At 42.6% G+C, this 14,330-nt stretch overlaps 1 protein-coding gene across 1 annotated transcript in view; it reads right to left on the bottom strand.

The window, feature by feature from the left end:
- The window catches only part of RORB (RAR related orphan receptor B), a 144,216-nt gene that overhangs the window by 21,918 nt on the left and 107,968 nt on the right, over positions 1 to 14,330 (bottom strand). The window contains exon 4 of the mRNA XM_083403466.1: positions 12,589 to 12,990. Coding sequence (XP_083259592.1) covers positions 12,589 to 12,990 — 402 coding nt within the window. The remainder of the gene's footprint in view (positions 1 to 12,588; positions 12,991 to 14,330) is intronic.

The following is a 14,330-nucleotide window of genomic DNA, read 5'->3' as shown; positions in this document are numbered from 1 at the left end:
GCAATTTTGGTGGGAGGGGTAAAAAGGTTTAAATACTCTGCACACAGCCTTGTACTTTCTCTTTTGCTGCGTGCAACGGATCACCCGCCCACCCGCCCTAGAGTAAGGGGTTGTTGCGTTGACCTTGCTATCCCTGTCATGGGGGTCGTCTGCCTTTGAGCAGGGGCCTGGTAGGAATTTTTCCACCTGGCAAATTGGCTGGCTGGGTGGTTTTGGCCTACTGCGTAGCAAATCGTCACAACTTGTAAGGTTGTGGTTAGGCATTGGTTATAAATCTGGTGGAGGAGGGGTCAGGATAGGCTGTGCCTGCCCCTCCATGGTTGCTGTGGAAAGGGAATTCCGTTGGAGGAGGGGTCAGGATAGGCTGTGCCTGCCCCTCCATGGTTGCTGCGGAAAGGGAATTCTGTTAAAGGAATCCTGGGGCTTGCCATCTTTTCGTCCAATCCCTGGAATGGGACTAGGGCCGGCAAGCCTTCGGGGAGCAGGCGGGTGAGAGTTGAGGGTCTGTGACTCAGCTCCAATGCCTCCCCGACTTGCTTTCCCCCGCACTGTCTTTCGGTGGTGCCCGGAAGTCAGTTCTGTCCCCAGGCGGGGGGACAGATAGTCTTAACCAATGCCTAAACAACCACTCACAGTTTGTATTTGAATAAAGTTGTGGCCAAAATCATGCCAAAAATCTTAAACAAAAATTACGTGTCCGTTGTGAGTTATTTGGGGGGTGGATTGGGGACCTCGACACGCAAGGCACAGAACAGTTATAGCCTGTCCTCCCAGTTAAACTAGTTTAGCTCTTTGCCTGTGAGCTGCTTTTTAAGCAGTCTTAATTTTTTGAAAAGCAGTAAGTTATGTTTGTAGGGTTTTTTTTATTTCATTTTAACGGATATTTGTAAACTCCAACTCTTAACAAGCATCAAAATCATTAAAGCTTTAAAACTTTTAAATCTTTTAAATATTAAATTTTCAAAATGCAGAACAAATGACCAGCACTGAAGCAAATTCTCTAAAAATGCTTGGCAAAACAAATAGGTTTTGGGTAGGCAATGGAACATAAGGATTGCATGTGCCTATTTGATTTCAGTGGGAACCTCAGAGCTCAAGTTGCTTCTCAGAGTACAGTGGAAGCTCGATTTATGTACGGCTCTACTTACGTACGATTCCAGTTACAACCTTCAGTAGGTGCTTCGACTTATGAACTTTCCTCTAGGTACGAACAGAGGCTTTGCTGGCAGCCCAGAGCTTGCCCAGCCGGCCGGCTGCGGGGCAGCACTGGGGCTTCCGCGGCCGGGGAGAGGCCTCTGGTTTGCCGGAGCTCAGTTTGCCAGCTGCGGAGCACTTGTTTTTCTGACTGTGTGGCACCCACTTCAGCTACTGGTTGATTGTGTGACTGCATAAATGGATAAAAGCCCCCCCTCCAAACAATGACTACTGTATCATCAGTGCCCCTAAGAAAAAACATAAATGTTATTTTTTTTTTTCATTTACAGTACTGTCTTATTTATTTTATAGTACAGTACATTGATTATTGCCTTCATTTTATGGATCTATGGTCTCATTAGACAGTAAAATCCGTGTTAAATTGCTGTTTTAACATGGTGTTTTTCATTGTCTAGAATGGATCAATTCACTTTTCAATGGAAAAGTGCGTCTCTCCTTATGTATGTTTCTAGTTAGGACTGGACCTGCGGAACGGATTATGGTTGTAAGTAGAGGTTCCACTGTATACTGAATAGCATAATATCTGTTGGGGGAAGAGGAGGTGATAGGAGGGAGCATTTTGGTTTTTTTGTTTTGCCTCTTTCTACTCTTGATCTGGACAGAAGTGCTTTTACAAAATAAAAATGGAGAAGTAGCTTCTGGATTTGTTATGGTCAAGCATCTGAAGAATGAAACCCACTTAACAGTAGCATGCACCTTAACCATGTAAAAAAATTACTCAGATCCTCATGAAAACTAAGGAAATTATTCCACTACCCAAGCAAAACATGTTGATTTCCAATCCAATGGGAACGTTGTATTGTTTCCTTACTGCTTTCACCTTGTTCTGTTACTAATTGCAGTAGTGCTGTTGTAGCTCACCCACACTCTCACACCCTACAGATTGAGAATAATATTTCATGCATTTGATGAAGTAGATTGGTGTCCACCAAAACCTTTAGCGTAATAAATCTTTTATAGCACAATTCATGTCTTTTCAGAAGTAAGTCCTATTGAATTCATTGCTGGTTACTCTCGGATAAATTGGGTTAGGATTGCATCCTTAAAGTTGCCACAGGTCTGTTTCATTTTTGCTACAAGAGATGTAACACAGATCCCCTTCTGGAATTTATTTGCACCTCATTTAAGTGGCCAACATTGCACTTCCTAGTATATGCAGCAGATGAAACAGATTCTAATCCCAAATATTATGTCCAATAAGGAAAACACCATTCTGAAACAGCAAATGCTACTTTGGATAATTTTTGTTATGTTCTTGGAAACATTCTCCCTCTCACACTTGCAGGCTCCCCCAGCTTAATATTTCAGGAATATTATAAAAAGAAAGTCATATCAAGCCTGTATCAAAAACATTTTTATTTGCACACTCCCTTTCTGTACCACCAAGTTCTTATTTACTGCCACAAATGTGGGAGAAAACAACAGCAACAACAACAACCCGCCCAACGCATCCCAAACGTTAGACAAGAGGAGCAGGACACTAAGACTTGGAAAAAGAAACCATAAATATACTTGTGAATATATATGGGATGGGGCATGCCAGCATCAAAATGTTCCCCCGAAAGGGGGATCTTGAAATGATTCCAATCTCTCTCACACACACAATTTGTGCTCTAAATGTGGACTCAGGCCTTATCCTCTTGTCCCTTAGTAGTTATTTTTAAAGTGGTGACCACAGAAATTACAGGCTTGTTGCTTGCTTCCCACATTAAAACAAATATATTATTGTATTTATATCCCACCTTTTCACCCAAGGAACTCAAGGTGATGTACATGGTTCCCTCCTTATTTAATCCCTGTGAAGTAGGCTAGGCTGAGAGGCAGTGACTGGCCCAAGGTCAGCCAGTGAGCGTCATGTGAGGATTCGAACCCTGGTCTCCCAGATCCTGGTCCAACACTCTAACCACTACACCACACTCCGTTGCCACATGCATGCTTGGCACGCTATCACCTGCCCACTTCTCTGTTACCTCTGCCTTCACGGGCTAAATGGCACAGGCTCAGCTTCTCACAGGCAACTGGCTGGCAGCCCTCATTCTTTCTTTCTCTGCTTCCACTCTCTCTTGGATGGAAAGATGTGTTGCCATAAATGTCAATTGTAGCTTTTGTGTTACTTATTGCTTACAAGTACTGAAAAATGAGAAAGGGTTTGCTTCTCATGAAGCCCATGGGAAGAACACACGTTTTGTCTCCTGGCTTCCACCAGGGACAAAAGCTTGTTGTTTTGTAAATGAAAGCAAGGAATTCAGCCCAGGTAATGGTCTAAAGAGGCACTGGCTGGCTTGGATAGACTCCCGGTGAAACCTGGGAAATATGGAGAGCCTGTGTTGGATGGTGCAGGCAGGGCCTGGATGGGGCTCAAACCCTCCCAACATAAATGTGCACATGTTTATACAGACACCTCTCCAAATTCTATCCTTTGCCCTCTTATGGGGTAAGTCCTGCTAAAGACTTCCATAATGACTGTGGAAGGATTGCCCGTTCCCCTTGATTGTCCAGAACAATGTCTTCCTATAACCATAGAGGGAATGTTTGGTGCTTTCCATTTTCTGTTCAGTTACCCGTTTCTAGCTCCTATTCTCTTTTCCCTTCTGCTATGAGTGGTGGGGTTTCTTCAGTTAGTTCTCTCTGGATAGCAAGTTCTCTTGCAGTCAGAGTTTCCTTAGAATCTCAAGCATGAATTTATGATTAGGGAAATTCTTTCTTTTCTCTGGAAAAGGGATGCCTCGGGTGATTATCAGAAGAAGCCCCCTCCCCAGCCTCCTCCTCCTCCTCCTCTTGTTTGCGAATTCTTCTAGCAACAATTTTTATTCCAAGGATGCCTCAAACATTGTAAACAATTATTTTCTGAAACTTAAGAATTTGGGATGGACAGATCTGTCAGTTTTGGTTTCTCTCCGTTTCTCATTTTTTCTAATTTTAAATTCATATCTCCATATTTTTGCAGCATTTTGTGATTTTTTAAAAGACCCTCAAGAAAAATAGAGTGCAATTTAGTGTGAATTTCCCCTAATAAGCACATTGTTGTAGGCAGTTTTGACTAATTTCCTCTAATATTATGCATTTCAATGCAGACTTTTCTCACAGATGCATTTCTGTACACCTGATATGCTTGAAGAACCACATTGCAAAATGCAGAAAAGTACAAATTTTGAAGGATACCTGGATTTCAGTCACATATTGGTCTGAGAGGTGCAAATTAGGTAGTTTCTCAGTGGGCAAAGATTGGCAGAGCCAACGTTTTCTAGTTTTCTCCCCATCCTCCTTCCTGCTGAGCTGCACAAGGGAATAACTGAGGCCACATTTGCATCATACATTTAAAGCACTATTATATGACTGTAATAGCCATGGCTCCCCCAAAAGACCCTGCAAGTTGTACAGTAGTTTGTTTTGGGTGATGAGAGTTGTTAGGAGACCCCCTATTCCCCTCGCAGAGCTACCATTCCCCAAGTGGTTCAACATTAGTCCCTCTTCCCAGGCAAACCTGGGGGTTGTAGCTCTGTGAGGGAAAAGGGGGTCTTCTAACAACTTTCAGCACCCTTAGCAAACTACAGTTCCCAGAGTTCTTTGACGGGAGACGTAACTGCTTCAAGTGACATGATAGGGCTTCATGGTCCGGTTGTGGCCTCTGAGTAAGGAAGACGAAGGTGACAGGCTGTGCCCTTCCCTGGACAGATTGTAAGCAGGCAGAGCTGACTAAAGTCAGGCAGATGTGGTCATACCAACATGAAACAAAAATAGATGCAACTTTCAGTGGTGGAAAATAACGACTTGTAAAATATACACAGATTTTCTAGTTAGCATATGGAAGAAGAAACCTGTGCGACATGTTTCCCATACTTTAGCAAAGCAAAGAAATATGTATTTCTCAGCAATAATGGGAGAGTCAAATGCAGATATTGGACATGTGTTTTGGAAAATTCTGTACCTGTGATCCACATAAAATATGCCCGTTTTCTAACTAATTTCAAAAATGAGCAGGACAATATCACTTCTGAAATGGCCCTAATCAAAATGGTGCCCTCCATAATGAATTACAACTTCATTTTAGTAGCTGATGGGACAAGCAGCCCAACTTCTTCAGACCTGGGGCCCACTGCTATCACCAAGCTTCAATATGGGATTCACTTCTCTCTCTCTCTTTCTCTCTCTCTCTCTCTCCAACCCTCCCTCCTTCCCTTCTATAATCTTTCACTTCTATAACCATTTTTTATCCTTCTATAAACCAAGGTCCATTCATTTGATATCAGTAACTCAATATCAGCATATAATACATCTTAGAAAATATGCAAGTAAGTAAATATCAAAGCGTCTTATGTAAAGCTCTAAGGGTCAAAAATCAAATAATGTAGTCTGCCAATTTTAAAATACCTTTGGCTCCAAGCCATTGCTAAAAGGTAAATGTACTCATGTCCCAGTGATCTCTTGTGCCAATCCTAGGAGATTCCTCAGAGTTGACAGAACAGCTGGGGAGTTCTGTGGGGCAGTTTCTTGTCTTTCTTTTTAAACACCTCTAAAAACAAGTTGAGTGTGCTTGTATATACACTCCTTTGGATCAATGTCAACTGTAATGATGATGATGATGATGATATTTGTATACTGCCCTTTATCCAAAGATCACAGGGTAGTTCACAACATAGTAAAATACTGCTGAATATGTTGAGCTAAACATTTTGACATTTTTAATCTGTGTGTGTGTGTGTTTTATTATAGTAGCAGTGATGCATCACACTGGAGCAGGACTAATTATCCTGGCTGCTTCGCAGAAACATTTTTATGAGAAAATTGCCCCCTCTCCTTCCCAATCTTTTGCCCTCAAAATGATGTGGCATAAACAAAACATGAACTGGGGGGGGGGGGGGGGCTCCAGCTCACTGCAGGCAGATGGTGCCTTCCACTCCCACTTGGAACACTCACTGCCGTTCCAAACAAAAAGGAGGATATTTGAAAGGCTTTGGCACTAGTGTAAATTGATTAAACCTCAATTAGGAACACTGCCAAGGGCCATCATTTGTCAATTTTATAGTGACCTTATTAGATGGCCCAGAACATATGATGAACTGGATTAATTTATAGCAGGGATGCACAGCGTAAATCACTCTACTGTTTACTAGGAACCTTTTTCTCACCCAAGAATAGCATGGCTATGTTAACTACAAAAGTTTTTTTCTTTTTCTTTTTTCAATTTTATCACTGTGCTCTTTTTAATCCATTCTATACTGGTACCCTTTGCTTTTTCTCTCTTCACTCCAAAACACACATTTTTTTTAAAAAATAAATTCTGTTCATCTTGCTTCCTTCCTTTCCCCCCTCTACTTCATCCTGTGCTCTGTTGTATCACAGCCCAGCCCAGTCCACTCGCTTCTCGCTTTCTCTCTGCACCGCCATACATGACTGTAACCCTCTCTGAGCTTCTCCCTCTTTCACTTTCCCTTTACCTCCAGGTCTCTCAACAGCCTCATTTTCCCTTTTGTAGCTCATCACATTCTCCTTTCCTTCTACCACCCCAGAGAGCTGCAGCTCCACTTCTATTATTCCTCTTTTTTCTTTCCTTCTCCCATGGATTTCTTTGCAGCCTCATTACTCTCAGCTATTCCTGAGATAGCACACATGTCTCTATTTTTCTCTCTGCACCTCACAGCCAGTGGGGGCTTGTCTGCTAGAGCAAGTGGGGCACTGCCCTACCAATTGCTGTCTGCTCTCAGCCAGCCCCAATCTGCCTTCTTTCTTACTTACACCCAGCCTAGGGGGTGGTGCTGCCTGACAGCTTCTTGCTCCTCTGTAGAACTTGTCACGGAGAGGACGGGGCAAATATAGAATTAGTTGGCTCTGTCTGTTAGCTCTGCTCCACCTCTTGTTGACATCTCTGCCTTCCTCCTTACCAGTCCAATGAGCACCAGCCATCTTTACTCTTTCTCCATCCCACAATTTTCCAGCATTCTGACTTTGGTGGCAATAGCATAAACAGCCTTCAACATCCGAACATCAATGACTTTCACCCTCCCAGCATAAACAACCTTCAATACACACCAGAGAAATAATGTTGGACATGACTAGGCTGCGTAGCACAGCTGGCCACAGCATGGTGATCTCCACTGTACATCCCCAAATTCAGAGTCGGAGCAACACAGGGGATGGGATGGAGTCTTTCCCCTATTTCCCCAGGTTTTAAACCCTTTTAACACAACCAACCAGAAGCAGTGAAGCCACAATGCTAACTTTTAAAATGCAATACCCGCCTAATCAACACTTCCCCAAACAATATATGAACTGAAACTCATCTAACCTTCAAAATTTGGAGTTTTCTGAATTTTGCGAAGCAGTTCCCTAACCCAAAACTATTTATAAAAATTAATATATTGGGGAAAGTGTGCATAACAACGCTTATATGGATGAAAATAACATACAAAATGGCATTAGGGAAATTCATTGCAAACATTTGACTATTACACAAAGCTGCATACAAAAATGTGTACATTAAAGAGAAACTTGCAATAAAATGCTGGTGAATTTTCATGAGGACTTCTAAAAGAAATCACAAATCAACATGGAAATGTGGTGAAGTGAATGGAATACTGTGAAAAAAGCATAAACAGAGAAAGGGCTAGATTTAGGGTTTGATTTGTGCATCCTGCCGACGGGGCAGCACAAGAGAGAGAACAGTATTGCATACGCACTTTTTGAAGTGAGTGCCTTTTGTAGGACTTTTCAGACAAAGCCCCCAAAGCCTAACCATTTAAACTTAGGGGAGTTTAGAAGAGGGGGAAATATGTGCTGTTTTCAGGAGTGAACATTTAATAGTGTTTAACAGTAACTTCTGAGACGGTAGAAATTAGTAGATGGTGGATACTGTGGGAGAACTTCATTTAACATTGCTTTATTTGACTTTAAATTTTGTTTTAGAAATGCAGAGAGAATCAAGTAATTTTTTGTATTGTAATTTACAAGGCTTCATTCCAAGGATTGTTGAGAGCACTTAAGACGGTAATCATATAGAAGAAGAAGAAGAAGAAGAGTTTGGATTTGATATCCCGCCTTTCACTCCCTTTAAGGAGTCTCAAAGCGGCTAACATTCTCCTTTCCCTTCCTCCCCCACAACAAACACTCTGTGAGGTGAGTGGGGCTGAGAGACTGTGACTGGCCCAAGGTCACCCAGCAGCTGCATGTGGAGGAGCGGAGACGCGAACCCGGCTACCCAGATTACGTGACTACCGCTCTTAACCACTACACCACACTGGTATATAAAATATACCATTTACTTGGGAATAATTCCTTTGGTACTAAGTGAGAACCACTTCTGAATAAATGGTCTAAGCACAGTTTAGCATAGGCAGTAATATAGTTTAGGGGGGGGGATGGCACCCTTTGAATTTGTCCAGGCATGGTGTCAAAATAATTATTGAATATGATTAGAACTTTTAAATAGATACCCTGTTATTTGATTGCATCTCAATTGCATCTGCCTAGGCTCTTGCTATAGTAGTGGTTAAATTACTCACTAGATGGCAATATTGATCCATATAAATATAGTTGAGATGCATACACAGGATCTTTAAAGGAAGAGTAGAGTAATTAAAAATGATTTTCTATGTGGGATCTTAAAAAGTAGTTGTGGGGAAGAAAGATAAAAGGAACAGTAGCACAAGGAGTCCCTAGATGAATCAGTTTGTGTGCAATGAAGAAATCTGGGTTGAAAGAAATTGCATAAAATGGGGTGTATTCTGTAGCTAATTGATCAATGTCTAGTAAACACATTCAAACACGGGACGAGCCACTGCCGTGGGTAAATTCAGCAGAGCCCGAAGCAGTGACATTTGCATAGCACCCAACAAGCACCTCTAAACTGCAAGCATAAACTGGCTTAAACCTCCCCAGGGCATTCAGCCCTGGGAACAGGCTAGGGATCTCTAATATAGCCTTTTAGCAAAAATTTTATCGTAGGATAAAAGTTTCTATACCATTTCAAATCAGCACAAGAAATTGGGGTGTTTCAATGAAAACAAAGACAAGGTATGTATAAACATGTTTCAGTATAGAAGTACAGTATATGCCACCCTGAGCCCTGTTTAATACATCTGGGAAACTTTTCCACTTAGATGAATGTGTGGTGTCTTTGGAAAACAAATTGTGTTGTGTAAAACTCACACTAGGATTTCCAACTCCTGTTCTAAAAGAGTCCCTGTGAGTTTTTAAGGACAACAGAGCAAGGAGTAGCTTGGCATCTATGGGGTGCAGCTTTTTAGCAGCACACCTGCTAACCTTTTCTTTGTCAAGCCAAGGCACAGGATTCCTCATTTGCTCAGGACCTGGCAATACTAGAACAAGCTTGGATTGGCAGACTTGCTTTAAAGGCAGCACAAGTAATCTGCATAGAGTGCTGAGCATTCAAGGCTTTTATGCAGCTTTAAAGCAAAAGGAAGCATTGTTCAGTTTTGCAAGGAGCTAAGCGCTATGATCCCAATCTGGAAAATGTGGTTAGAACCTTTTCAACCCTCAATCATGCTTTCTCATGGGATGGCCTGGGACCTAACAGGGTAGCTATTGTATTCTCCACCCCCTCCCAATCACTGACTCATACTTTGTTAATCACTAATGCAACTAGATCAAACGGATTTTAATATCACATTTCCATTTTTAAAATGTTGCAATTATTACATGTTTTGGTTGGATTGGGACCAAGTCTGCCATTTCCAGGGGGGCTCCCTCCAATTGATACCATATTTTTATTTGTACATTTTTATTTATCTCCATGCCAGGAAATGTCTTGCTTAAATTGCTGCATACCAGGCTGCTGTTAAAGGCACAAAAGCAAAGACAGAAAAATGGTGGCAACCTCTCCTGCTCATGGTCAATTTCTAGGAAGGGAGGTACAGAGGAGGTTGTTTAGAAGACATGCCTGATGACCTGGAAGTCTTACCAGATGTAAAGGAGAACAGGGATACATCTGAGTGAATAATTAATCTTTAGCTTCTGTACCTCCTCCTAGGGGTGTTGGAGAATATAGACGAAAGTGGAAAAGGAAGCAGACATTGCTTCAGTTTGAATGTTTGTCTGTGGTCAGGAATGCAAATTAGTCAAGTGAATGAAATAGGCAAGTATTTTTTACATTGTTTCAGTTTCCTGATGAAATGAACGTGAGTTACATAAGTTACATAAATAGTTGTTACATTAAATAATGGACAGGGAGATTAATAACTTAGTATTTGGAGGGACGCGGGTGGCGCTGTGGGTTAAAGCCTCAGCGCCTAGGGCTTGCCGATCGAAAGGTTGGCGGTTCGAATCCCTGCGGCGGGGTGCGCTCCCGCTGTTCGGTCCCAGCGCCTGCCAACCTAGCAGTTCGAAAGCACCCCTGGGTGCAAGTAGATAAACAAGGACCGCTTACTAGCGGGAAGGTAAACGGCGTTTCCGTGTGCAGCTCTGGCTCGCCAGAGCAGCGATGTCACGCTGGCCACGTGACCCGGAAGTGTCTTCGGACAGCGCTGGCCCTTGGCCTCTTTGAGTGAGATGGGCGCACAACCCTAGAGTCTGTCAAGACTGGCCCGTACGGGCAGGGGTACCTTTACCTTTACCTTTATTTGGCAGAAAGTGAAATGCAGCATGACAGAAACAGCACTGATTGCAACAAACACAGGTCAACATGGAAATTGCTGTCTTCTTAGTACCTTAAAGGTAAAGGGACCCCTGACCATTAGGTCCAGTCGTGGCCGACTCTGGGGTTGCGGTGCTCATCTCGCTTTATTGGCCGAGGGAGCCGGCGTACAGCTTCCAGGTCATGTGGCCAGCATGACTAAGCCACTTCTGGCAAACCAGAGCAGCGCACGGAAACGTTGTTTACCTATTTATCTACTTGCACTTTGACGTGCTTTCGAACTGCTAGGTTGGCAGGAGCAGGGACTGAGCAACGGGAGCTCACCCCATCGTGGGGATTTGAACCGCCGACCTTCTGATTGGCCAGTCCTAGGCTCTGTGGTTTAACCCACAGCGCCACCCGCGTCCCTTCTTAGTACCTTACTGACCCTTATCTCTGTAGGAAAGAGCTCAGAAACTGGACTGCAATGCCAACTTCTAGGGAACAGGAAAGACACGAGATCAACATAAGGACTGGCTAAACCAAACCTGAATTCGCTTTCAGTGCTTTCTACCCCTTTTATTTCCCTCTAAAGGGAAGAAGCTGGTTCATGGGCTGCATCACCAATGCCACAGCCCATAAAACATGGTCTGCCTCTTCCTTCAACGTATTATATTTTAAAGTTCAAACTAATTAAATCCCCTTTTCCATGGTTGCGCACTGCATGGTTTTGTCTGTGGCAATCCATACTGGTTGAACAGTCTTTCTTCCCTGGTGGACTTGCCTGACAGCACCTTTATACAACTTCTATGGCCAGGTCAAGACTTCTCATTCCTTCAGTTTCTTAGCACTTTTGGGAGTGGAATATTTAGGTTCTTTTGGCTTTTTAATATATGTACACTTTTAATATATATCTTTAATTATATGTACACTGCTTTCAGCCTTATAAGGAAAGGTGCTGAAGAACTAAATATTTCAGCTGTTGCCTTGGTGTCTTGGAGATTTCAATGAACAGCAAGTTCAAGCAGCTCTTCTGTGGCCACTGGTTTGTATGCATTACCCTTAAATTAAAGGGACTTTAAGGGAGGATAAGTTTAAAAAATACAAGAGAAACTCTGCCATAGATATCAGTACAATATGCATCACCTGAAAGCAAGGTAAACAACTGGTTGGTTTCTGTAATTAAAACACTTCTTATGGGCATGAACCAAACATTGCTCACCAGGAAAACATCACTTTTCTTGCTATGCAAGACACCTAACAACAAGGTTATCAATCATCACCATCAAAGTTGGATAAATGATACCCTAACACATGAAACCACATCTTCCAAAGAGTTTACAAAGACAGTATGAACCCATCTATTCGAGATCCGGAATGCAGTTTTACTGGTATAAATCCAGAGTGTTCAGTGCAAGATCAAACAATGATGTTGTGCATTGTAATTAATTTAAGAGTGAGTTCTATTAATGATCCACCTTCAGAGCTCTTTGTTGACAAGAATGTGTATAGTTGTCAAAAAGATCATTAAAGCCCTCCTGATAATGAGCTCGTTTGATACAAGCTCCCTATTTAGTAATTATCACTTGATTGATTCATCAGTGGCTCTGGTGTTTCAGCTTCATAAACAGATCATGAATTGCTCCATTTACGCAATGTAAACATTTTAGAATTCTGTTAACTGAATCCACAACAAACCCAGTCATACATATGCCTCAGGACCAATCCATTCCAAAGGAAACTGCAGGGTTAGAAATACAAGCACACAGAGTCATTATGAGAGGTTAAAGGTAGACTTTTCTTACCTATTTCTGCCACGGTTATCCCAGGAGCTAATTGCCCATTGTTGCAAGAGCTATAGGTAAACAAGTTTGGTACTGAAGTGAGGTCATAGATAGGTTCCTGCTTGATCTGTTTGATTCCAGTCATGTCTAAGCCAGACTGATCTGGGGAGGGCTGGGCAGAATCCACATTGTAATAGCCTTCGGACTTTGGCAGGTCAATGACGTGCCCGTTTGAATAAGTGCCACCAGTTTCATTGTTTAGGTTGCTCAAGCCATTGGTGATGCTGTTGCTGTAGACTCGGGCCAAGGCTTCAGCCTCGCCACTTTGCTGCTGCCGTTGCTCCTGCAGTCGCTGTTGATGCTTCTGTACCTCTGCGTACAAGCTGTCCCTCTGCTTTTTGGACATTCTTCCAAACTTTACAGCTGAAACAAATCAACCAAAAAAACCCAGGCATTATTGGTGGTGGTGCTGACCTTTAAAGCCCTAAACGGCCTCAGCCCAGTATACCCGAAGGAGCGTCTCCACCCCCATTGTTCTGCCCAGACACTGAAGTCCAACTCCAAGGGCCTTCTGGCCGTTCCCTCGCTGTGAGAAGTGAGATTACAGAGAACCTGGCAGAGGGCCTTCTCGGTAGTCATGCCAGCCCTTTGGAATGCCCCCCGCAGATGTCAAAGAGATAAACAACTATATGACTTTCAGAAGACTCTAGTTTGGCTGATTACGTTACATAACTAGTATCCAGTATTAAGATCACTTTATTGTAATTTACTCTCTGTGGAGCCTCCTTTGAAGAGCAACCAGAACCTACAATTGGGCCAGAATGCAGCATCCAGCCTCCTAGCTGGGGGTGGGGTGGGGGGAGGGAGGCTTTCACAGGCTGGTCCTTAAAGAGCTTCCCAATTTGTTTCAAAATCCTAAAGGCTCTGTGTTCAGAGTATCTGAAGATGCTCCTTTTACTAAATCATATGTGTTTTGAAATGCTACTGGAAATATTTCAAAATATTTATGTTTCTGTTTACACTGCAGCAGCTTATCTTCTGCTTTAAAAGACAGAATTGTGTTCTTTCATTTAAATACATTTTTGTTAGCTCTGGTGACGAAAGGTAGAATATAATTTTAAAAAACACACACATTTGTCTATCTCTATTTTCATTTCTGAAATGATGGAGGAGACTCGATAGGGTAAGATTTGCTTTGATCTCATGGGGGCAGTTGAACCATATGATACCGTCATCACAAAATGGCAACCCGTTGTTCTCTTACATGTGCACCTGCTGCTACATTTTTGACAGACAAAAGCCTTAGGGTGTAGCCTGTGATCCTTACCCCAGTCACTTACACCAAAGTAAGTCCCGCTGGAACCAATAGGACCTGTTTCCAAGTAAATGTGCCAAGCAGCCAACATCCTGCTGTGAATAATGAGCAGGCCTGCTATTTCTTTTTCATCTCTCCATGTTCACCAAAGAGCAAACCAGTGCTCTATAAAAATGTACAGCCTTCAGATTTGTATCCTGTGTGATTTATCAATTTTCCCCAAACCTTTAATCTGTGCACTAACAGGATTAGTACCTTCTGAAGATAACAAGCCCTAAAGCCCTATTATCACAACCTGTCAACGTGGCTGTTATCTTCACACACTTAGTTTGAAGGGAAAAAGAGAGAGAATGTTACAGGTTACAGTTAAGGCCTAGGGGGAAATAACAGACTTGAAGGTAAACACTCTATAGGAATGGCATTTCTTCCAAAGAAGCAACATATTCAT

Source organism: Podarcis tiliguerta (genome assembly GCF_965153285.1).
Source record: "Podarcis tiliguerta genome assembly, chromosome: 11".
Taxonomy (NCBI): domain Eukaryota; kingdom Metazoa; phylum Chordata; class Lepidosauria; order Squamata; family Lacertidae; genus Podarcis; species Podarcis tiliguerta.
This window is presented reverse-complemented; position numbering and strand designations above follow the sequence as displayed.